This window comes from Mobula birostris, chromosome 7 (assembly GCF_030028105.1).
Source record: "Mobula birostris isolate sMobBir1 chromosome 7, sMobBir1.hap1, whole genome shotgun sequence".
Lineage (NCBI taxonomy): Eukaryota > Metazoa > Chordata > Chondrichthyes > Myliobatiformes > Myliobatidae > Mobula > Mobula birostris.
Window position 1 is genome coordinate 50,946,461 of NC_092376.1, and position 24,548 is coordinate 50,971,008.

The 24,548-nt window shown below is 40.2% G+C and overlaps 1 protein-coding gene across 1 annotated transcript in view; it reads left to right on the plus strand.

Moving 5' to 3' along the window:
• Positions 1 to 24,548, plus strand: part of gucy1a2 (guanylate cyclase 1, soluble, alpha 2) — a 159,147-nt gene that overhangs the window by 129,321 nt on the left and 5,278 nt on the right. Inside the window, exon 8 of the mRNA XM_072264324.1 lies at positions 20,110 to 20,264. Coding sequence (XP_072120425.1) covers positions 20,110 to 20,264 — 155 coding nt within the window. The remainder of the gene's footprint in view (positions 1 to 20,109; positions 20,265 to 24,548) is intronic.

A 24,548-nucleotide genomic window follows, 5' to 3' on the forward strand; every position in this document is an offset into this window, starting at 1 on the left:
TTCCTATCAGCACTATGGGAGTGCATTCACTGGGAGGACTGCTGCACTTTAAGATTGTGTCTAACCATTACCTTCCCAAGGATATTTAAGGATAGGCAATAAATGATGGTCTTGCATGCGTTGTTTAAATCCCTACTAAAAATATTTTAAAAATAAAATCAAATAATGTCATTTCCAAAACCTTGAAGTAATTAATATCTGCATGAAATCTAATAATTGTGGATTTTTAAGAAATATTTCCTATGGTTGCTATGCTAATGTTAAAGGTCATGATCTTTCAGAGTCCTACAAAGATTGAATACGGCACAAGGGATATCTATTGTTATTAATTTCACTTTCACAGCAACAAAAGACGATAAATGCTTCAATGGAATGGGTTGTTGTTTGCCCCATTGTGTGAGTTAAAAAAAAATCCAGGGAACTTTTACAAAGCTTGTGAGTCACCTTTATATTGAGCTTACTTTATTCAGGAGATTTCACATTTCCATCAACTTTGAAGGAATGACAGAATTAAAAAAAAATCTAAAAATGCTTCAAAGCTGAAGTGAAAGGGTGCTATATGGATTGAAAAGGAAAGGTTTCTTTTTAAACAGCATTTGGAGAAAAACTAATAAGGTCAATTTGGAGAAAATGTTTGAAGGTTACAATGGGGCTACTGGCACCCCGATGGCTTCACTCAGAAAACAAGCGATATTGGGTATGTTAGTAGTAGAAACCTAAATATCAGATAAACTTCAGATTATCTTGAATCAGATGATGATAGATAACAGTTGCACTTGTTTAAGGTAAGTGAGTTACTTAGGAGAACATAGCAATGTCAAGGAAAGACCAGGAGAAAACGACTTAAAGTGGAAAAACATCACTAGGGATGCAAGTGCCCTGGATGGCAAGGATGCGAATAGATCAAAGAAACCAGTGAAAGATTCTGACCCTGGTTGCAGGAGGGATGGACTGTTTGGGATCAGGGGCTAGCATTTTCCTGAGAAGTCAGTGCAAGAAACAGGTCACTGCTGCCTAGATTGCTCACATGATTGTCACTGTATGTTTTATAGAAATAAGAAAACTCAATACATCTACCAGCTTAATAAAGGTAGGGGCTCCCTTGGGTAGCAATTTGTAACTTAGGCATTGAGAGACAATCCAGTGGACAAATATGAATTCAGTATTTCCTTCAGTAAATGATCAAATGTCCAGTGTCAGAGGCAACTTCAATAATTACTTTCAACAACTGAGACTTCTATTGAACTTTACCATACTGCAGCTATCAGAGCAAGGAAGTGCATGAATTTGAGAAAAGGATCTTGGCAATTGTAGAGATGATTTACAGCAGACTGAAAAGCTTGAGCATGTAGATATCAAGAAAGAGGATGTGCTGGAGCTTTTGGAAAGCATCAAGTTGGATAAGTCATCGGGACTGGACGAGATGTACCCCAGGCTACTGTGGGAGGTGAAGGAGGAGATTGCTGAGCCTCTGGCGATGATCTTTGCATCATCAATGAGGACAGGAGAGGTTCCGTAGGATTGTAGGGTTGTGGATTTGTTCCATTATTCAAGAAAGAGAACACAGATAGCTCAGGAAATTATAGATCAATGAGTCTTACTTCAGTGGTTGGTAAGTTGATGGAGAAGATCCTGAGAGGCAGGATTTATAAAGATTTGGAGAGGCATAATATGATTGGAATAGTCAGCATGGCTTTGTGAAAGGCAGGTCATGCCTTACGAGCCTAATTGAATTTCTTGAGGATGTGACTAAACACATTGATGAAGGTAGAGCAGTAGATGTAGTGTATATGGATTTCAGCAAGGCATTTGACAAGGTATCCCGTGCAAGGCTTATTGAGAAAGTAAGGAGGCATGGGATCCAAGGGGATATTGCTTTGTGGATCCAGAACTGACTTGCCCACAGAAGGCAAAGAGTGGTTGTAGATGGGTCATATTCTGCATGGAGTTCGGTCACCAGTGGCGTGCCTCAGGGATCTGTTCTGGGATCCTTACTCTTCGTGAATTTTATAAATGCCCTGGATGAGGAAGTGGAGGGATGGATTAGTAAAATTGCTGATGACACAAAGGTTGGAGGTGTTGTGGACAGTGTGGAGGGCTGTCAGAGGTTACAGCGGGACATTGATAGGATGCAAAACTGGGCTGAGAAGTGGCAGATGGAGTTCAACCCAGATAAGTGTGAGGTGGTTCATTTTGGCAGGTCAAATCTAATGGCAGAATATAGTATTAATGGTAAGACCCTTGGCAGTGTGGAGGATCAGAGGGATCTTCTGGTCCGAGTCCATAGGACACTCAAAGCTACTGCGCAGGTTGACTCTGTGGTTAAGAAGGCATACGGTGCATTGGCTTTCATCAATCATGGGATTGAGTTTAGGAGCCGAGAGGTAATGTTGAAGCTATATAGGACCCTGGTCAGATCTCACTTGGGAGTACTGTGCTCAGTTTTGGTCGCCTCACTATAGGAAGGATGTGGAAACCATAGAAAGGGTGCAGAGGAGATTTACAAGGATGTTGCCTGGATTGGGAAGCATGCCTTCTGAGAATAGGTTGATTGAACTCGGCCTTTTCTCCTTGCAGCGACGGAGGATGAGAGGTGACCTGACAGAGGTGTATAAGATGATGAGAGGCATTGATCGTGTGGATAGTCAGAGGCTTTTTCCCAGGGCTGAAATGGCTAGCACGAGAGGGCATATTTTTAAGGTGCTTGGAAGCAGGTACAGAGGAGATGTCAGGGGTAAGTTTTTTACACAGAGAGTGATGAGTGCGTGGAATAGGCTGCTGGCGACGGGATCGATAGGGTCTTTTAAGAGACTCCTGGACAGGTACATAGAGTTCAGAAAAATAGAGGGTTATGGGTGACCCTAGGTAATTTTTAAGGTAAGGACATATTTGACACAGCTTTGTGGGCCGATGGGCCTGTATTGTGCTGTAGGTTTTCTATGTTTCTACTGCTTTCTGGTTGTCCTGATTGTCAACATCAGTCTGAAATTTCTGTCTTGATGCAGAAAGGAGACAGGACAAGGATTATATACAGCATCTCCAAAATTTTGATTGAAAATACTACTGTGATGCTGGGCATAGGAAATGGTCTTATGCTACAGATTAGAGTAGGTATTCAGTAGAGGTCCAGGATACACTGATGAATATCCTGCTGATCTAGAGAGAACTGCGGTCCAGTTGAAGGGGTGCTGCAGTGTGTTGAAGACTTCTGTGCCGATGCATTGCACTGAATTTGGCCGTGCACAATTCTGACCAGTTGTTCAATACACACTCTCAATGAGCTTGGCTTCGGAAAGGCTATACTTAGAGTTCTATGTCTATTTTGGCCTCCCTTTGAAGCAGCACACATGTGCTTTGTAGGGGAATGAAAAAAGTTCACTAGATTGATTCTGGGATGACAGAACTGGCCTATATGAAAAAATGTGTGCAAGTGAACTGAGTTTAAGAAATTGAGAGGTCTCATCGAAACATAAAATCTCTTGAAAGCTTGACATGTTCAAAGAGTCAATGATTTAGAACTGAGGTGAGAATGTTCTTCCCCTAGAGAAACGCAGACTCCTGGAAGAACTCAGTAAGTCAAGCAGCATCTATAGAGAGAAATGGACAGTCAATGGATTGGGTCATTTTAGGAGTAGAGAGAGAGAGGGAAGATAGCCAGTATAAGAGAGTGGGAAGAGGGGGTGGATGAAGAGCTGGTGGGTGATAGATGAATCCAGATGAGAGAGGAAAGATAGACAAGTGGGGAAGGGGTGAGGTATAAGAAACTGGCAAGTGATAGGTGAAAGTGACAAAGGACTGAAGAAGATGGAATCTGTTAGAAGAAGAGCATGAAACATGGATTAAAGGAAAGGAAGTGAGGAAGGGAACGGGGAAGGAATGTATGGGTGATGGACAGATTGCGAGGGTGCAGGAGGAGAAAGAGAAGTATATGGGGCTATCAGGAAAGGGAGAATAAAATTAGGGGACAGAATAGAGCTGTGAATATATGAAATTCTCAAAATTGGAGGTATTCATATGGGAGATATTTTTGGAATTGACAGATATAAAATTAAGTTGGAAAAATTAACTGAATACAGAGATGTGACCAGGATCATAGTGAATGGATTTCACTGGCCATTCATCCTCTAGGTTTTTTATATTACAACAGCATTTCACTCGTAGCACTATCCATTGGGAAATTTTGAAGTTGTGAAATATTAACAAAAGTTTTACTTTTTTATTTCTTATGTACTTACTAATTGCAATAAATAGAAATCTAATTCAGAGATGAGATCCTAAAAGACAAGAATAGGGTAAGTTTTTGCTGCTCAGAAATGAGTCTTTTATGTACCATTGCAGAGTCAAACTAAAGAAGGAAAGGAAAATAATTAGTTCAGTGCCAAATCATTGACAGAAATCAAAATAAAGAAATGGGATCATGACAGATTAGACAGACTGATAAAAATGGCAGATAATAAAAATAAAATTCTATTTATTTTAAAAAGGTATGCAATGTTTAAAATCTGAAAGTAATTTTCAAGGTTTTTTGTTTAGAATGTGCTCTTTTGCAGATTCTAAACAAAAAACCTTGAAAATTACTTTTACAATGTATAGTACAGTATTCAGTATATTTACATCAGATGTGGTAAATTATGCAGTATAACGTGGGTCAAATTGCACAACAAATTGAGTGCCACATTAAGACATAACATCCATTCTACTATAAGATCTTGCCTTTGCAAATGCATCTTGAGAACAGTTAAAGTAGTTAGGTAGGAATACAATTTCCATTTGGCTCTGCTGGTGGTCAAACATTACCTTAGGAAATCGCAAGGGGATAATTTACCTTTGCATAATAGTAATAAAAACTGTAAATGTTGCAAATACTCAGCAGGTCAGATATGAGAAACAGGGTTAACATATCAGATCAATGGCCTTTTCAACACAGCATGCAGTCTGACCTGTCCAATATTTCTCACATTTTCTCTTTTTTACTTTGGAATTTAGGTATTTGGAGTCATTTTATTTATTTTGTATTCCTTTTTAATGTGCAGGTTATGAATGAGTAGGAAAATCCTACCATTTAATTGTTTTTTCCATAGTAAGCTTGAAAGTTTTGAATTTGCTTCTTATTAGTTTAAGAGACTTTTATATTATTTATGGTAGTTTCTTGTTTTGTTAATGGTGTGTTCAATTGTTTACTCTTATTCTAGATATTGTTTGCAATAATTAACGTCCAATTTAAATAGTGCAACATTCAAAGTTCCCCATTCTACTGAACATGGCTTGAATGATTCAGTTTTCATTCCTACAAACTGTGTTGACCTCGTTATTTTCTCTCATTTTACTAATGGAACTGTCATGTAAATGGATGTTTATTACAGTTGCCAATTTTGTACTGCCTTTAGAGATGTTTCTGTGAATGACACATAAATTCTTGACAAAAGACATTTAATAATGATCAATTTTGCTCTTGATGTGAACGTTATGAGTTTTTTTAAAAAGTTGTAATTAACCTGCCACCAAATAATGTCAAACTGAAGGATAGTCTACAAAAGTGAAAATGATTGCATGTCACACTTGTTCTTAATTTGTGATGCTCGGCACGCTGCAACATGACTAATGATATTCCACAGTGGAGCTTCCAAACCCATACTCAGCCAAAATATTCAAGGTCACAATAGAGAATATCGGCAAAACTATGCTGTGATGCAAAGAATGGAACTCACCTGATGACACAATATTTGACTTGTGAATACCCCAAATACAATGCACTCGCGTGGAAATCCTTTGGGAGAGAGAAGGTTTCTTTGGGAGTCAATGGGAAGGAGCTATGCAGGTGACCAGATCTAGGATATCCCTTTGACCACGTGACTAGAAACTATACATCTTTCTTGCTCATATTGTGAATGGAAAATGGAGGGTCACTGAGTACTAAAGGTTGGAAAGAGGCTCTTTGGCCCAACTCATCCGTGCCAACCAAGCCAGTCTCATTTGCTTTCATTTCACCTACTTAAACCTTTCCTTTCCTTGTATCTGTCTAAATGACTTTTGAGTGTGGTAATTGTACATGTCTCAACCACTTTCTATATCCCCTTATTCCATATACTTACCACCATCTAAGTGAAGAAGTTGCCCTAGGTCTCTTTTAATATGCCAACTCTCTTCTTAAACCTTTACTCTCTAACTTTTAAGTCTCCTTTCCTGGGAAAAAGACTGCAGGCATTCATCCTACCTATAGCACACATGATCTGGTACATTTCTATAAGGTCACACATAAAGCACTTGTGCTTTAGGGACTAAAATTCTTGCCTTCCCAACCTCACTCTATAATTCAGGCAGCTACTGGCAGCACTCCAAGTTTAATGATGTCTTTACTCCAAAATGGGGCACCAGAACTGCATACAATGCTCCAAGTGCAGTCTCACCGTTGTCTTGTAGACAGTAACTGCAACATAACATTCCCATTCCAATACTCAGTGCCAGCATGCTGAATGCCTTTGTCACCATTCTGTTTATCTGTGATGCCACTTTCAACAAACCATGTACTTGTATTCCTGTGTTCCTCTGTTCCACATCGCTCCCTGGTCGTTGACCATTTGCTGTACCAATTTGATTTGATTTGACTCCGTGCTGACCTTAATGGAAAGACGCTTGCCTTGGACCACTTACCTAGTTGATCAAGGTGCCCCTGTAACTTTTGATATTCTTCTTCGCTGTCTGTTGTAACATCTATTTTAATATCACACGCAAACTTACTAACCATGCCGTGTACAAGTACATCCAAATCAATTATATAAATAATAAGCAACAAAGGTCCTAGCACTGACCCCTGTGGCACACAACTAGTCACAGGCTCCACACGAAAAGACAACATTCAAGCATCCCTCTTTCTTCCTGCCAGTGAGACAATTATGAATCTGTACAAAACTAGTCAAGAGATATCTGAAAAGATGGTATCTGATGTAATATTCAGAGAGCACTGCTGTTGATCCAATTGGTTTCATAGTAAGGCAGTTGCTAAATAGATCTACAGACAACATTGATATTCCTTTACAGTTTGCCACAGCCTGTCCCTGCGATGCAGTAATTAACACTACACTACAATGACACGTGACAATTCGATCCTGAACGTTGGGCACTCTGCCTTTGTGGAGTTTGTGTAATGTTCCTGTGACCATGTGGGTCTTCTCTCAGTTAACTGGCTACTGCAAATTACCTGTGAGGTAGGGCACAGGCTGATGGGCATGTGAGAGAGTAGGGCAATGAGACTGATGGGAATATACTGAGATCCTGCATTGGGTTAGTTTGCTGAATGGCATCCTTCTTTAAAGATAGATATAATGTGGAATAATTCCCTGAATAGAAAAGGCTACCACCTATTAAATTTATTTATCTTTGTGGAAGGCCTTGCTATGCCAGTGCAAGGTTTGTAGGATATGGCTGCAGTGCAGTCACCCTCAAAAAGCTCATACTTGTGAATACTTGACTTGTAGGTGACATGGTTTGCCTCCTATCATTCACAGAGGGCATCACAGCAGAGCACAGCATTGAGGTGAATATCTTCACTGTATTGATCAATCAGATGATCATTGCACCTTAAGGGTGCAGTTTAGTCTGCGAATGGGGATTTATTCAAAACACTGAAGATCAGATACTGTACTCCTTTATTGTAATCCCACTAACACCTTAACTACATTCTACAGAGGCGTGGTTGAGAGTGTGCTGACCTTTAGCATCACAACCTGGTACTCCAGCTGCAGTGCTGTCGACAAAAAAGCCTTGCAGAGGGTGGTTAGGGGAGCAGAGAAGGTTATTGGGGTCTCCCTACCTTCTGTCCAAGACCTCTTTCAGAGTTGATGCCTCCAGAAGACACGGTACATCATTAAAGACCCCTTACACCCTCTCCATGAACTGTTTGTTCTTCTGCCATCAGGCAAACATTACAGGAGCATCAAAACTAAAACCACAAGGCTACTAAACAGCTTCCTCCCACAGGCAGTCAGACTGCTAAATAGCTGCTCTACCTGACTCTGCTTTGGACACTTTTAACTTGCACTGGACACTTATAACTTGATTTTAACTGACTGGCTGTTGTGTTTTACTATTTATTATGTTTATTATTTAGTGTTGCATTTGTTATGTTATGATTGCACTGCTCCTGAGAAACGCTGTCTCATTCTGCCCTGCAGAGCTGATGTACGGTTAGAATGACAATAAAGTTTTTTGAATCTTTGAAACTTTGAATCTAATTCTGCACATCCAGATGTTTCTGAGTATATATTACACCAAAAAGGCAGAACAATGTAGAGGAGAACACTAGTTTGTCCTGATACAAAAGGATGGAATATAAAGGCAGGAAAGTATTGTCACAACTATGTACAGTTTTGGTCTCCTTTTCTAAGGACAGATGTCGCACCAGAGCACTTCTGGGAATGTTCACTTAGCTGATTCCTGGAATGAAAGCATCCTTTCAAGGGGAAAGTTTGAACAACTTGGGCTAATGATATTTGGACCTTGGATGAACAAGATGTGACCTCAATGAGGCATCTAAGCACTGACAGAGCTTGATGCGGTAAATGCTGAGAGGATTCTTTGTGGAGGAATCTATTATTAGGGGACATAGTGCTAGAATAAAGAGTCACCCATTTATAACAGAGATGAGGAACAATTTCTTTTGTAAAGAGGACCATTAATTTTAGGAATTATTTTCCTCAAAGCATTCTGAGGACTGAACCATTAAATACATTGAAGGTGTCAGAATATTGACTATAAGGAAGTTAATGTTTGCAAAGATTAAGCAGCAGTGTAAAACTGAATGTTGGAGCAGTCTCTAGGGTCCTCCCAACCAACTCCTGCTCCTTATTTCCTATGCTCTTGTTTTCTTATGGCCCATCGCTGTTTGGCTAAATAGGCGTTTGGGGTCTTTGAAAGAAAAAAGGACCAGGAGCAGGTTTGTGGTATTGAGAGAAAGGAAAGGAGGAAGTGCCTTGTTTATGTAGCTTGTAAACCAGAGTAGTTAGGGGGTTATAGTGGCAAGAGAAAGTGAGAGGATGAATTAAATATGAGGAAACCACCTGACCTAATAGCCTCTGCGGCATCACTGGACTTAGACTGGATAATGGTGCCTCAGTTAGTAGCTATTTTGCTTTATAGGATGTGAGTTTTTGGAGTTGCTCTTCTCCCCACTGGTAGCATTTGTATATGCCACTTCCCTCTCAAGTTTGAAGGAAGGTGCTGACTGTCCTGCAGGATGCTTGAAGATCTGTCAGCCACAGTTTAACAGCTGACTATTTATGCAAGCCATAGGAATTAATGTGAAACTTAAAACAGTGCGAAGTGTAGTTGGGTATTTGCGGAGTGGGTGGGTGATGGTGGAATTGATTGGCAGCTGCGTTGCAATGGTACCACAGGAGCAGAGACAGCATCTGTACCCCTAGCCCAAGATACATACAGACCTCCCATCACTGGTCCCAATCTTGTTTGGAGACCTCACTTCCAGATCTGATTTTGCCTGCTGAGTCCTCTTCCTTGGTTGATGGCTGCCAGCCCATTCTTTCTTTCCCACATTCCCAGATCTGGCATCTGAAGTGAATGTAGTCCCACAAGAAGTTAACTGGCCTCTCACATATGGTAGAGGTAGCCTACCATATTTCTGTCTCCTTTACCGTCAGCAACTATTCCAAAATTTTTCCAGAACATGTTGGACACGACGCTTATCAGTTATTGCCTTCCATGACTCAACCATAGTCTCTGAGGTGCTTTGGAATGTTTCTGCCAGATTAAAAATGTGACGTATAAATAAAAGTCATTGTTTCTGTTTAAATGAAATGCAAAATAGTGCCGGAAGAAACAGGGTGATTTTGATTTTATAGGCACTCATATTTGGGCTAAAATAAATACTCAGATTTTACAGGTAGATCCATCTATTCCATTTCTTCTGTATCAGAGCCTTCTGGTTTTGTCACCTTGGGAAAGTGTGAGAAACAGATACATTAGCAATAGTTAAGAGGTATTTAGACAGATATTTGAACACACAAGGGATAGAGGGGCACAGACCATGTGCAGGCAGATGGAACTGGTTAGATTGGTATCAATGGTAGTACAGAGATAGTGGGCTGACGGGCCAATTCCTGTGGTGTACAGTTCTATATTCTACATAAACTAAATGTCAAATTTAACAGCAGGCATCATGACTAGATGAGTCAACGTACAGCCAAACAATAAACAAACTCCAAGGAATCAGTGGATCTCAACCTTTACTTCATCTACTCTTGCTTTTAGAAGGGGAACTTATTTGGAGGGAGTGCATTAAAATGCACACTCATTTCTAGGAAGTTGTAGCAGGATTTCCAGGAGTTCAGTTTTACCATTTCTGGGGAGGCCCCATGCATTACCCTTAGAGTTAAATGACAAGCTAGTTGTGGAGGCTAGGTTGCCTCTCTTCCTCTCCTTCTTACCTTGTGCAGAAACCTGACCTCTGGGAATAAGGTGATGAAAATCCAATAGAATATTAGTAAAGCAAAACAGAAATGAATTTCACCTCCATCATGAGCAACCAAAAACCCATCGAGGAGTTAGCCAAACAGCCAGAGTTTTCATATAAAATCAAATCATGAATTCAAAATTAATCAACCCTAACTTACCTAAAATTTAATTTCTGATGACAGTATGTAGCAATACTGTACTGCAGAAGAGGAAGCATTTGACCTTTTAGTGCTACACACTGAAGTTTTCTTGTGTTAAAGGGAACCTTTAGGTGATGAGACTGATTTTGAATCTGAAACATTGTGATATGAAAATAGAAATGACAAATGGGTGAAAATTACACTAAAATATAAAAATATTAAAGTAAAAAATAGTGATTACATGAGTTTGTAATATTTATTTATATATTCCTGAAGTACCTTTTAGAAACAAAGAAAATAGTGTGTTTGCTGAGTCTCTAAATAATGAGATAATTTCTAGCTGTAGTAGCATATAATGAATATTGCCTCATTAGGGAAGAGCAAGACAGCATTTACAATTCAGCCTTACTGAACTGGTAATTAAGGTCCAGTAAATGTGTTTACCAGTTTAGGAATGAAGCAGCTGACTGCACTGAATATACAATTATCTGCTTTGTATTTCTATCCAAACAAATGTGACAAGTCCATTAATTTTAATAACCCTGCAATGAACTGATTAAATGAAAGATAGCATTTAGCAGGTGTGTGATAGAATATTTTTGCTGACTAGACTCTGCAGTGAATTAGACTAATTATGTCACCTTTATCTACATTCACATCCAAACGTCATTGGCATCATAACATTTGATGACAATAATTTATATTTCCAAAAAAAAACTGAAGTTGCAATTTAAAATAGAGTTATGAAAATATGCAACCTGGAAACAAGCCCTTCCGCCTACTGAATCCACGGCAACCATCAAACACCCATTTACATTAACCCTACGTTCATTCTGTTTATTATACTCTACACATTCCCTTCAACTCCCCTTGAATTTCACTGCTCACATATGCACTAAGCTTAGTTTTACACTGGCCAATTAATCAACCAACCTGCGCAACTTTGCGATTAAATTGGAGCATCTGGAGAAAATCCATGCAGTCAGCATCCAGGACATTATTTGAACCTGGGTCTTCAGCACTGTGTGGCAGCAGCTGTACTCACCAGCACTATGCTTTCCTAAAAACGTTTAAAAAATAGAGGGATTACAAGCAGCTCTGATTCCCTCCTCTACATTTCCAACCATCAACCCAGTATCCCCAATATGTATGAAGCAGGTGCTCATGATGCAAAGGTGCTTAGGAAAATAAATTTTGAAGGAGAGTATAAATGGATAGAGTTGGGTTAAGGTTTAGCAATTGGTCTATAGTATGGGTAAAAGTGAAATGGTCCATTTTGGTGGGGAAAAAGGGAAACATTATTTAAATTGACAGGGATTGCTGAGGGATCTCGGAGTTCTGCAGTCTCTTCCTACAAGCCATCAATTCCAAAGAAAGGAAAACTCTCAGAAATTATTGTTGTTAACCAGCAAAAAGATGCAGGAGAAATGAAACAATGGGGAGATGATTTGATAGTTTCATTTATATGTAAGTATTAGGGGGCATTGTCTTAAGATGATTGGAGAAAAGTATAGGCAGGATGTCAGAACCATTTTTTACGTACAGAACAGTGAGTACATGGAAAGCCCTGCCTTTGACAAGGTGCCACACATGAGGCTGCTTACCAAGTTAAGAGCCCATGGTATTACAGGAAAGTTACTAACATGGTAAGAGCATCGGCTGATTGGTAGGAGGCAGTGAGTTGGAATAAAAGGATCCTTTTCTGGTTGGCTGCCAGTGACGAGTGGTGTTCCGCAGGGATCAGTGTTGGGACCACTTCTTTTTAATGCTGTATATCAATGATTTAGATGATGGAATAGATGGCTTTGTTGACAAGTTTGCAGATGATATGAAGTTTGGTGGAAGGGCAGATAGTGTTGAGGAAACAGGTAGGATGTAGAAGGACTTCGACAGATTAGGAGAATGGGCATGAAAGTGGCAAATGAAATACAATGTTGGAAAATGCATGGTCATGCACTTTGGTAGTAGAAATAAATGTTTGGACTATTTTCTAAATGGGGAGAAAATCCAGGAATCTGAGATGCGGAGGGACTTGGGAGTCCTTGTGCAGAACACCTTGAAGGTTAACTTGCAGGTTGAATCGTAGTGAGGAAGACAAATGCCATGTTAACATTCATTTCAAGAGGTCTAGAATACAAGAGCAAGGATGTGATGCTGAGGCTTTATAAGGCATTTGTGAGGCATCACCTTGAGTTTTGTGAACAGTTTTAGGCTCCTTATCTTAGAATAGGTGTGCTGGCATTGGAGAGGGTCCTGAGGATGTTCACAAGGATGATTCCTGGAATGAAAGGGTTATCATACGAGGAACATTTGATGGCTCTGGGTCTGTGCTCACTGGAATTCAGAAGGATGAGGGGGGATCTCGTTGAAATCTTTCAAATGTTGAAAGACCTAGACAGAGTAGATGTGGAAAGGATGTTTTCCAGGGTGGGAGAGTCTTGGACAAGAGTGCATAGATTCAGGATAGGGGGGTGCTCTTTCAAAACAGAGTTGTGGAGAAATTTCTTTAGCCAAAGGGTGGTGAATTTGTGGAATTTGTTGCTACATGCAGCTGTGGAGGCCAGGTTGTTGGGTGTATTGAAGGCAGAGATTGATAGGTTCTTGATTGGACATGGCATCAAAGGCTATGGGGAGAAGGCCGGGAAATGGGGTTGAGGAGGAGATTGAGAAAAAGGATCAGCCATGATTGAATGGCGGAGCAGACTCGATGGGCCAGATGGCCTATTCTGCTCCTATGTCTTATGGTCTTATGGGTGGTGGCAGAGACAAAGATATTCGGGGCATTTAAGAAATTCTTCAGTAGGCACATAGATGATAGCAAAATGGAAAGCTATGTAGGAGGGAAAAGTTAGATTGATTTTAGAGAAGGTTAAAAAGTTGGCACAACATTATGGGCCAAAGGGGTTGCACTGTGCTGTAGTGTTCAATGTTTTATGAAAGCGAAAACTGGTTTGACAAGTGAAATGTGTCATGATCTTGAATCCAGAGTGGGAGATGGTAAACATCCTCACCGTTTCTGCTTAGCTTTAAAGGTTGTAACTAGGATTCAAAGAGCAAACAGGCTGTCACAATGTAATCTCAAGCTGCTCGTGAAATGGTTGCCTTCTACTGCTTGATTTGTGAAAGTCTAGTACAATAAATAATAGGAAAGCCAACAGAATATTATCATAAAAGTTGCTGGTGAATGCAGCAGGCCAGGCAGCATCTCTAGGAAGAGGTACAGTCGACGTTTCGGGCCAAGACCTGAGGGTCTCGGCCCGAAACGTCGACTGTACCTCTTCCTAGAGATGCTGCCTGGCCTGCTGCATTCACCAGCAACTTTTATGTGTGTTGCTTGAAATTCCAGCATCTGCAGATTTCCTCGTGTTTGCGAGGATATTAACATCTATTGTTGGGGAAACAATATAAAAGTAATGAGGTTACAGAACTGTTTACCTGGGCATTGGTGAGATCATGTGTGTAGTACTCTGCATACAATACAACATGGTAGTGTAGTGGGTCAGCATAATGCTTTACAGTGTTAGTTGTAAGACTGGGGTTCAATTCCTGCCGTTGTCTTTAATGAGTTGGTATGTTCTCCTCATGACCAGATGGGTTTCCTCTGCATGCACAGGTTTTTTTCCACGTTACGATGGTGTATAAGTTAGGGTTTATACGTTGTGGGTATGTAAGGTTAACGTCAGAAACATGATGACCCCTGTGGGCTGTCCGCAGCATATTTCCAACTGTGTTGATCATTGACAGAGGTGATGAATTTCACTGTATATTTAGATTTTCAATGTACATGTGATAAATAAAGTTAAGCTTTAGTTAATCTTCAATCTTTAATATAGGTCTTCTTATCTATGATGGAAGTACTTCAGAGAAAGCTACACCTAGAATGGGTGGGTTTGTGTGCACATTGACAAAAGGGGACTTGATTGAAATATGTGAGATCTGAAGGCTCTTTGACAAGTTGGATGTGGAAAGGATGTTTCTTTGTGAGAGAATTTAAAGACAGGACACATGCACAGAATGCTACCGATAAGGTAACCAGTTCACAAGCAGCTTTATACTACACTCATGTCATTGTGAGTGCCTATTCACTCTTCGAAGTCTGGTTACAAACTTTAATGATGGTAGGGAAGGATGGCTGAAGTTTCTCAGACTGAAAGCTTTTCAATAGTCATGCACCACCAGCTAGTGCTGGGAGCTTTGTTGTCCATTATTTATGTGAACAATTTGGACATACATGTATAAGGTATAATTAGTAAATTTGAGGAATTTGGGCACGTGGCCAAGTGGTTAAGGCATTGGACTAGCGATCTGAAGGTCATGAGTTCGAGACCCAGCCGAGGCAACGTGTGTTGTGTCCTTGAGCAAAGGCAGTTAATCACACAGTGCTCTGCGATGACACTGGTGCCAAGCTGTATGGGTCCTAATGCCTTTCCCTCGGACAACATTGGTGTCGTGGAGAGGGGAGACTTGCAGCATGGGCAACCGCTGGTCTTGCATACAACCTTGCCCAGGCCTGCACCCTGGAGAGTGAAGACTTTCCAGGCGCAGATCCATGGTCTCGCAAGACTAACGGATGCCTTTACTTTATTAAAATAGTTTGTATCATTGACAGTGAAGAAAATTACAGGGTCATGTTGATCAGCTGGGTATGTGGGCTGAGGATTGTAAAATGCTTTCAATTTAAGTAAGTGGGAAATGTTGCATTTTGGTATGCTAGACCAGGATAGAACTTATACAGTGCATGGTTGGGTCTTGGTGAGGGTTGAGGAACAGAGAAAACGAGGACAAAAAGTAAATGGTTTACTGAAAGTGGCAATACCAGTAGGTGGTGGTCAAGACAGCTTGCTGACTTTTTTCAGTCAGGCATTGAATCTGGGATTTGAGGCTGTAAATTGCACTTGTACGTAGTGTTGGTGAGACAGCACATGGGGTAACGTCCACAGTTCTGGTCCCTCATTTTATAGGAAAGACGTCATTAAGCTGGAAAGAGTGCAAAGAAGGTTTATGGGGATGTTGCCACAGCTCAAGGGCCTGAGTTACAGGGAAAGATTGGGAGGGTTAGGATTTTATTTCTTGGAGTACAGGAGATTGAGGGTTAACCATGAGGGGCATAAATAGTATCAATGCACATAGTTCTTTGTCCCAGAGAAGTGGAACAAAAATTAGAGGGCAAAGGTTGAAGATGAGATGTTATGGGGAGGTTGTATAAGGCATTGGCGAGGCCAAATTTGGAGTATTGTGTATAGTTCTGGTCACCTAACTATAGGGAGGATATCAGTAAGATTGAAAGAGCGCAGAGAAGATTTACTAGGATGCTGCCGGGTCTTCAGCAGTTTAGTTACAGGGAAAGATTGAACAGTTTAGGACTTTATTCCTTGGAGCACAGAAGCATGAGGGGGGATTTGATAGATGTTTACAAAATTATGAGGGGTATAGACAGAGTAAATGTGAATAGACTCTTTCCACTTAGATTAGGAGAGATAAATATGAGAGGACATGGCTTTAGGGTGAAAGGGGAATAGCCTAGGGGGAACTTCTTCAGTCAGAGAGTGGTGGGAGTGTGGAACAAGCTGCCATCTGACGTGGTAAATGAGGGCTCACTCTTAAGTTTTAAGAATAAATTGGATAGGTACATGGATGGGAGAGGTCTGGAGGGTTATGGACTGGGTGCAGGTCAATGGGACTGGGGGAATAATGTTTCGGCACAGACTAGAAGGGCCGAATGGCCTGTTTTCTATGCTGTAGTGTTCTATGGTTCCATGAGAGGTGAAAGATTTAAAAAGGGCCTGAAGGGTAACTTCTTCATGCAGACAGTGGTAAGTATATGGAATGGGATGCCAGAGAAAGTGATTACGGCAGTCATAATAACATTTAAATGACAGTTGGATACACACTGACAGGAAAGATTTAGAGGAATATGAGCAAATGGGACTAGCTTGGTGACCACCAATGTTGGCATGGATGAGATGGGCTGAAAGGCCTGAATCCCTGCTGTATTACTCTATGAATCTATAAAGCAGCACTGTACAGATAAATAAAATATTCTAATCTTCCTTAAACATTATCTACGGTACAATTCATTTTCAAGAATGCTGTTCTGTTCCTTCTAGCAGAAAAAATATACTTGCATGCACAGAGAATAGATCGGAACTAGAAAGCTTCTGCTTAAGCTTTTCTAGCTAATCTTAGAGATGTTGCCAAGGTAACAGTGCTGCTCCAGTGTTTTCAGAGAACAGTGTTATGGAGTCTAAACATTTCCTATGAGAAAGAGGTTTGTTTAGATAACATGTCTTTGGCAGTGAAGGAATTTCGGATGGAAATTTGTTGGTAACAATGGCATAAACCAGTTGAAATCTTACTGGCTAGCTATTTATAATCTGTGTTCAGGAGGGTTGTGTATTGGGCTGAGGTATGTCGGACAGCTGAAGCACTCTGGACCATGACCCATTCAAATTTCCACCCTTTTAAATCTGAATCTACCAAGGACTTCTAAGCATTTGGCCCATTGGTACATGAAATGTCTTAGACTCAATAATAAAATTTGAACACTTCCATTTTTGAATGAAAATTTTTCTTGAGTTAATGTTTGATTGATGTTAAATATTATATTGGGAGGTTCTGAAGTTATAGAAGAGGACGGGGTTTATTTGTTACAAGTAAACATCCTTCAACATACATACCAGATACACAGCTTTATTAAAGCAGCTTTGAAACTTAGACCATAGGATATAGGAACAGAATTGGTTCTGGTTATAACAATGTCTCATAGTGCCCGGAGGTTTGTCTGCCAGTTCTCATTGAAAAGTTGAAGTGATACAAGTCAGGCAGTAGAGTATGGGAGTCATCTATAAATCCAAAATTGTAATTTTCTTTCTTCTGAAACAAAATTGATGTTCATCATCCAAACTGAACTCCAGGGACATAGCTGATCTCCCTTAACAGAAACCTGATATAGTGAGGGGCATACTTCCTTCCCACCCTACTGGCACATTGCTTATCCATTTATAATTGAAAATGGACGCTGTGCATTTTGCATTACAAGTAGATAGACACTGAGAATGATTTCTGAGATTTGGAATATACCACTTCTACTACTCAAACACTTCTACATCCAGAGCTCAAAAGATGACAGTCCAAGTACCACCTTTGCATATTTGACATTCTCTGTTAATAAAGACGATGTTTTAAAATTTAAAATACAAGCCTGTTTTATACATTGATGTATGTTCCCAAAAACAGTAGTGGCAAACCTATCTCTACAATTGTTATTTATCTGAGTTGCTCACAATGCACAGGTCCAATTAGATGCTGCGTCAACGATACTCAGTGCTTCTAGGCTCTTCTGATAAAAATGCTTAATTATGAGAGCCCATGTTTTCTTCACAGCCTATCAATTAAAGTACGAGATCCTGACATATTCAGTGTTAATGCAGTTAAATTCATGTTCAGTAGCTAGGTTACGGGTTCGTAGATTCTTGGCACTTGCACAGGCCTGCTTCCTAGGTACAGTATCTTTTCTGGGAGCAATCTTATCAGTGCTGAGTTACTACTGGTTTCCAGCTTAAGTGATCTACATAAAGGTAGCTTTGATTGACTAAAACTGTCTGCCTTTCACTGGACTTTCAGTGGAGAAATTAGCTCATCATCATTTCATGTTGTGGGTGCTTTTCATGTTGTGACACATTGCAGCAAACGTGACCTTACTTTTCAATTATAATCCATTTTACCAAGGGCACTATCTTAAATTGGATTGTATGTCATCTTGCATGTGCCTATATGTTAATACTAGCTGTGTTTCTATTTAGTTTTTTGTTGCTGTTGCCGCATTCTGGAGTAAGGAACATTGATTTGACTAAAACAAAATGTGAATGACTGACAATTTTTGTCATTGGAATATTTATTTCTAGCACAAAATGGTGCCAGGGTTGTTAAAAGATTCACATGCGATAAACTCAGCAGTTTGAAATCATTTCATTTAGAAAAATCATTCAATTAGATTGGCATTTTCACACTGCAGCCTTGAGGCTAGTTTCACCCCCAGAAGGTCATGTTTATGTCAGAGCATAGCTGCCATTATGTAGTGCTGAGGGTGAATTTCTTTCTGCTTGAAAGGTTTGTGACAAAGATGCAGCAGATTATTATAGATTAGGGAACACAAGAAATACAGAAGTTACAGTGGAAAAGCAGAACAGCTCATTGGCAATACCTCCTCAGATTTGGCCAGCTCATGATTGCATTCCCCTATTCTATTCTCTCCTCTCCAGACTTACCTAAGTGTCACTACTGGTGGTGTAAAAAAACCCATAGTCTCCACCTTAGGCACATGTTTGAGTTGCCTCTGGAACATGATGAGCTCTTTGTTTTTACAAAACCCAGCCTCGGCTGGTCACAGGGCCCCTTATTCAGACATACCAACTGTTGAGAAAGCTACAATATCCTTTTAACTTGGCTTTTCCTTCTAGCCGTCAATGAAATTGTCTGATATGTCACCAAGATCACCATTTTAGGTATTCCAAACTACCTGTATGAGCTAATGATGACTTTACGGCTGGATCTTCCTGACCAGGTAGACAGGTGGAAAATCTGGAATAACCAAATAACTGCTGACCAAATCAAAATCTAACAAGGAAGTTAGGGGTTCAGATGATGAACACTAATCACTCAACAGAACCTTCCCATCACTAATTCTCTCTTTGTAATGTTGGTGGATATTCTAAGGCAAAATTTATGATTGTCAGAGCAAATGCTTTAAAAATTACAGTAGCACTACACTGCAGAATACACAGTGAGACAACATCAACTCCGTTGGCACTGGATGACTATTCTTTCACTGAGTGGAATGCAGAGAAAGAATGCATATAGACCTGGCTTCGTGATCCCATCTGTATTGTTGGGGGGTTGTGATTCCCTCCGGAAGGACCAAGTGAAAAATTTAATGTACTGGAAAGAAGTATAAGATACCTAACTTTGGACCTAGCCTTGTCTTCCTCTCATGATGTTAACATGAGTTCTTTGTGACTGGAATCCTCCTGGTTGCTTTTTCAGGACAACCTCCAGAAGGTAACACAGTGCATGTCCATTAATGCGCTGCTGGCTGCAGCTGGATTTCTGCACTTCCAGTTCAGGTCACAGGAACTAGTTAGTGCCCAGGAACCATAAATGCAGGTATATTTCAGTTGTTTCAACTAGACCACACTTCAAATAACTGGTTCCCATTTGGCTATGGGGAAATTAAGAAATAAAGCTAAGTCAACCATAAAATGGAACTATGTTTGGATTATTTACCCTTCTAATGGCATAATATCAGGTTGTTGAAAATAAACACCGGAGATTATTCCTTGCTTTCCGAAGTACAGAGGTTAGAAAGCAAATATATTTCTGTTTGTTATCTTGTGCGCTTGTAGTTAGTTAATTTCTGTTAGAATCCTGCTCTGTTGTGTTGTGCCTAGTGGTGATACAAGTTCTCTCCCATGTAAGCATTTTAAAAAGTATATTGTTATTACAGTTACGGATTGGGATCCATTCTGGCTCTGTACTGGCAGGAGTCGTTGGTGTAAAAATGCCTCGTTATTGCTTGTTTGGAAACAACGTCACTCTGGCCAGCAAGTTTGAATCAGGAAGTCAACCACGACGCATTAATATCAGTCCCACAACCTACCAGTAAGTACAATGTGCATCTTGGCTCAATCACACAGGGAGCATAGTCAACAGCGGGCTCTTCAATGAGACTTTTAGATCCCGGGACTTGAAATTCAATCTGGAAGTGTACAGTAGTAAGTAATAATTAATCATTGCCAGCTGATAGTAAGAACAAAATGACTTTACTTGCTTCTTGTCATTTACTTGATCTCTTGTCATTCAAGATTAATCTTGAAAATTTCATTTTCAATTTTCTCCCTTTTCGTAAGCTCTAGATTAGGGGTTTCCAGCCTTTTTATGCCATAGAGCCTCACCGTTAACTGAGGGGTCCCTGCACTAGAATACACTTTCTTCTTTGTTGTAAGGGCAAATTCTTTTTTACTTCAGCAACACAAGAGGTGCTGGAGGAACTCAGCTGGTCAGGCAATATCCATGGCGCGAAGTAGACAGTTGATGTTTTGGGTCAAAATCCTTCAACTGTACTGGAAGGTAGCAGGAGAGAGCTGGTGTAAAAGATAGGGGCAGAAAAGTGGAACAAGGATTGGCAGCTGATGCGTGGATCCAGGTGAGGAGGGGGCATAGGCAAATAAGGGTGGGAATGATATCAGAAGCTGGGAGGTGAGAGGTAGAGGTGACAAATGGCTGAAGGTGATGAATGTGACAGGAAGGGACGATGGAGCATGGACAAAGAGGAGGAGGTGAGGAGGGGAACCAGTGAGAGAAATGTGTGTGCGAAGGGCAGATGGAGAGGGCAGTGGTAGGGGAGAAAGACATAAAGTGATGGGCATCAATTTGATCAGGAGGAAAGGGAAAAGGAGAAGGAAATGGAAAAACTGCAAAAAAAGGACAGAGTAGGAGCAGTTACCAGAAGTTTGAGAATTCGATTTTCATGCCACTCGGTTGGAAATTGCCCAGTTGGAGTATGATTTCCTTTATTTTTCATTTGGCTGTGATATTGCAGTGGAAGAGGCGTATCAATGTGGGAATGTGGGATGGAATTTAAATGGCTAGCCACTGGGAGATCCTGGCTGACACAACAAACATTCCTTCCAGGTGAAGCAGTCCTTCACATGTGAATCCAGTGCTCCTGTGCAGTCTTGTCTATATCATCGTGACCTCACATAAACTGGAGAACCACTTCATCAAGCACTCATGCTCTATCTACCCTGCCTGGCCAGTGTCCAACCTGGTGGCATCGAACTCTCAAACCTCTGGTAATCACTTCCCTCTGTCCCTTTTCCCCATTCTTCTCCTTCTCTCTCCTCCTGATCTAATTGACCAATGTTTCCCCTCTCCCTCTACTTATCTCCATTTCCCTTTCCCTCTGCCCATCATCTGCACTCTCTCCCCACCACTTCCCTTCCCCACTCTGCCCCTTTATTCCATACTGCACCAACCTCTCCTATCAGATTCCATCATCTTCAGCCCTTTGTCACTTCCACCTATCACCTCCCAGTTTCCGTCATCATTCCCATCCTCATTTACCTATCACCACCCCTTCCCGTTTACTGGAACCACCGATTGCCTGCTAGACCTCACTCCACCCCTTTCCTCCATCATTTAATAAAGGCTATCTCCTTGTCTTCCAGTCCTGATGGTGGATCCTGACCCAAAATATCAACTGTCCATTTCAAAGTTCAAAGTTCCAAGTAAATTTATTATCAAAGTACATATATATCACCATATACAACCCCAAGATACATTTTCTTGCAGGCATAGTCAATAATCCATAAGTATACCTGCGAGGAAATGAATTCCCCTCCATAGATACTGCCTGACCTGCTGAGTTTCTCCACTGCCTTTTGTGTTGCTCCAAATTCCAGCGTCTGGAGTCTCCTCTGTATTTCTTTGTTACTTCAGTTCTTCTTCTCAGCTTCGCTATTGCAAGACTTCCTGTAAGCTTCCTAAGGTACATCAGTAAGTTTGTAATGTTTTGATCGGTGGATTGCCAAGTAGCAGAGGCAACAGTGGTTGGTGGAGTCAAGTGTGAGACTAGGGAGTGGAGCAGTCACCTCACCCCACACGTTTTTCCTCGTTTTCTGTGGTAACTTGTTTGATTCCTGGCAAATTTAGCTAAGCATTACCCCAACACCATGTTTCTCTTGGATTTCATTAATGTTCTAGTCTGTTAGACAAAGATTTCACTAGGGACCTCTGAAGAAACTTGAATCAGAATATTTACAAAGAACATCTTTGTCTCTCTCGTGATCAACTTTGAAAGACTTACAGACCTTTTGTTAAGAGTTCAATTATGTGGTTTAAATTTCCAGCAAATGACATTTGATCATAAAGAATGTTGGCATACTTAAAAAGCTTGCCCACTCTTTTACAAGTTATTTTAATCCTCAATGTAAGCTCAACATATGGCAACTCCCTTGTCACTATGCACTCTGTTAAAACACTGAGCAAGTCAAACTGATCTGCACTGAATGCTAATAAATGCCGGGTTCTATGATACGATCTGGTAGAAATACAACTCATTGTGCTTTGAATTCTAATTGGATTTTCCACTTAACTGCATGTCTAATAGAAAGTCTTACTGTAGGCAACCTGATGCAGATTTCAATCCACTTCATTAATGAAATCAGCCTCCAGTAACCCATAACAGAAAACTGTAAAAATCAAGTATTTTCGTTAATCCATTTTGAATATTTTATAACACACTTCTAACAACAAGTCTGATGAAGCCTTATAGAAGTAATTGCTTCCTGCTAACATCCACCTCTTTGAGAATGGGGAAAAGGCAGAGCATCTAATTACTTTGACATTTGAAAATCAATTTTCAACAAATCAATCTGTACCTCAGCCAAGTTTTGGTTATTTTAATCATTGCTATTAGTTTGACATTCCTTTTGTCCTTTTTTAATTAATGATCTAAAAATTAGATCATGCCACATTCATTTTGGGACATGAGATAGACACTTTGGAATATAATATAATGAGCAACATGTGTAGTCAGTCCTAGAGCAGGTCAGATCAGAGACTTGACTGCCACTCAGGAGTATGAAAATGCTTTGTTGTAGTGCCAAAATAGAGCATGTAGGAAAGTTGAAAGACTTATTTTAAATACATCAAAAGGCATCCACATTTATAGCTTTTCATTTCAATACCATGTGTATTTTTTTATTTGATACAAACATTGACCTAAGCAAAATCAAAAAGAACATTTAATAATTGGATGTCAGTTAATTTGCAGACTTAAGCTTTACTCTTGCGTAAATCCTCAATTGTACTTTGTATGCTTTACTAATTATCCAATAGCTATTCCAAAATAGATCACCAATGGCTACAAATTTGGTGGCACCTTACAAACCTACTACTTGTAAGACTTTGTTAGGTATATAGGAACATTATCACCTACAAGTACCTCTCTAAGCCTTACATCATCCTAACTTGGATGTATATTGCATGCTTTCGTTATCGTTCAGTGAAAATTGTGCAGATCCTAATGTAACAACATTGTGGAATGTGCAATCATTTCTCTTGAAATGAACTGCAATATTTCAAAGCATTGCCCTCTTCTGAAAGCTAACTAGGGATAGGCAACGAATACTGACTTTGCAGATGATGTACACATCCCAGACAGGGCCTGTTGGCTAACCGTATTGGAATTATGCCTATATTCTTCCTGATAGTCACACCTCAAAACAACACTCACAACACACTGGACGAACTCAGCAGGTCGGGCAGCATCCGTGGAAACGATCAGTCGCCATTTTGGGCCAGAACCCTTCATCAGGACTGTAGGGGGAAGGGGTAGAGCCTCTGCCCCTTCCCCCTACAGTCCTGACGAAGGGTTCCGGCCCGAAACGTCGACTGATCATTTCCACGGATGCTGCCCGACCTGCTGAGTTCCTCCAGCGTGTTGTGAGTGTTGCTTTGACCCCAGCATCTGCAGATTATTTTGTGTTTACACCTCAAAACAATTTTTTCTGCTTGTGACTGGATGCAAAAAAGGAAAATTGAACCAAATTTGCAATAGCTATACACTCTTTTCACTTCCTTGGAGCAGACTGCCTAAAATTCCTTAGATAAAAATAATCTTGTTCTACCAATTATACAGATGATTTTTACTAATTTTATTTCAATTGAATGATTGTCATGCTTAATACAAAGCAATTGTCAAAACATTGTAACAATGCAAAAAAAAACTAGCAACAACAAAAATATCTCAATTAATTATGCCAAAATTCACCAAAATTTGCAATAACTATGTGGATAAAACATGAAGGAAAAATGAAAGTTAGGAGACCCATAACACTCTCCATACTTTTAAGAACATATCTTAATTGGGGTGTCTAATTT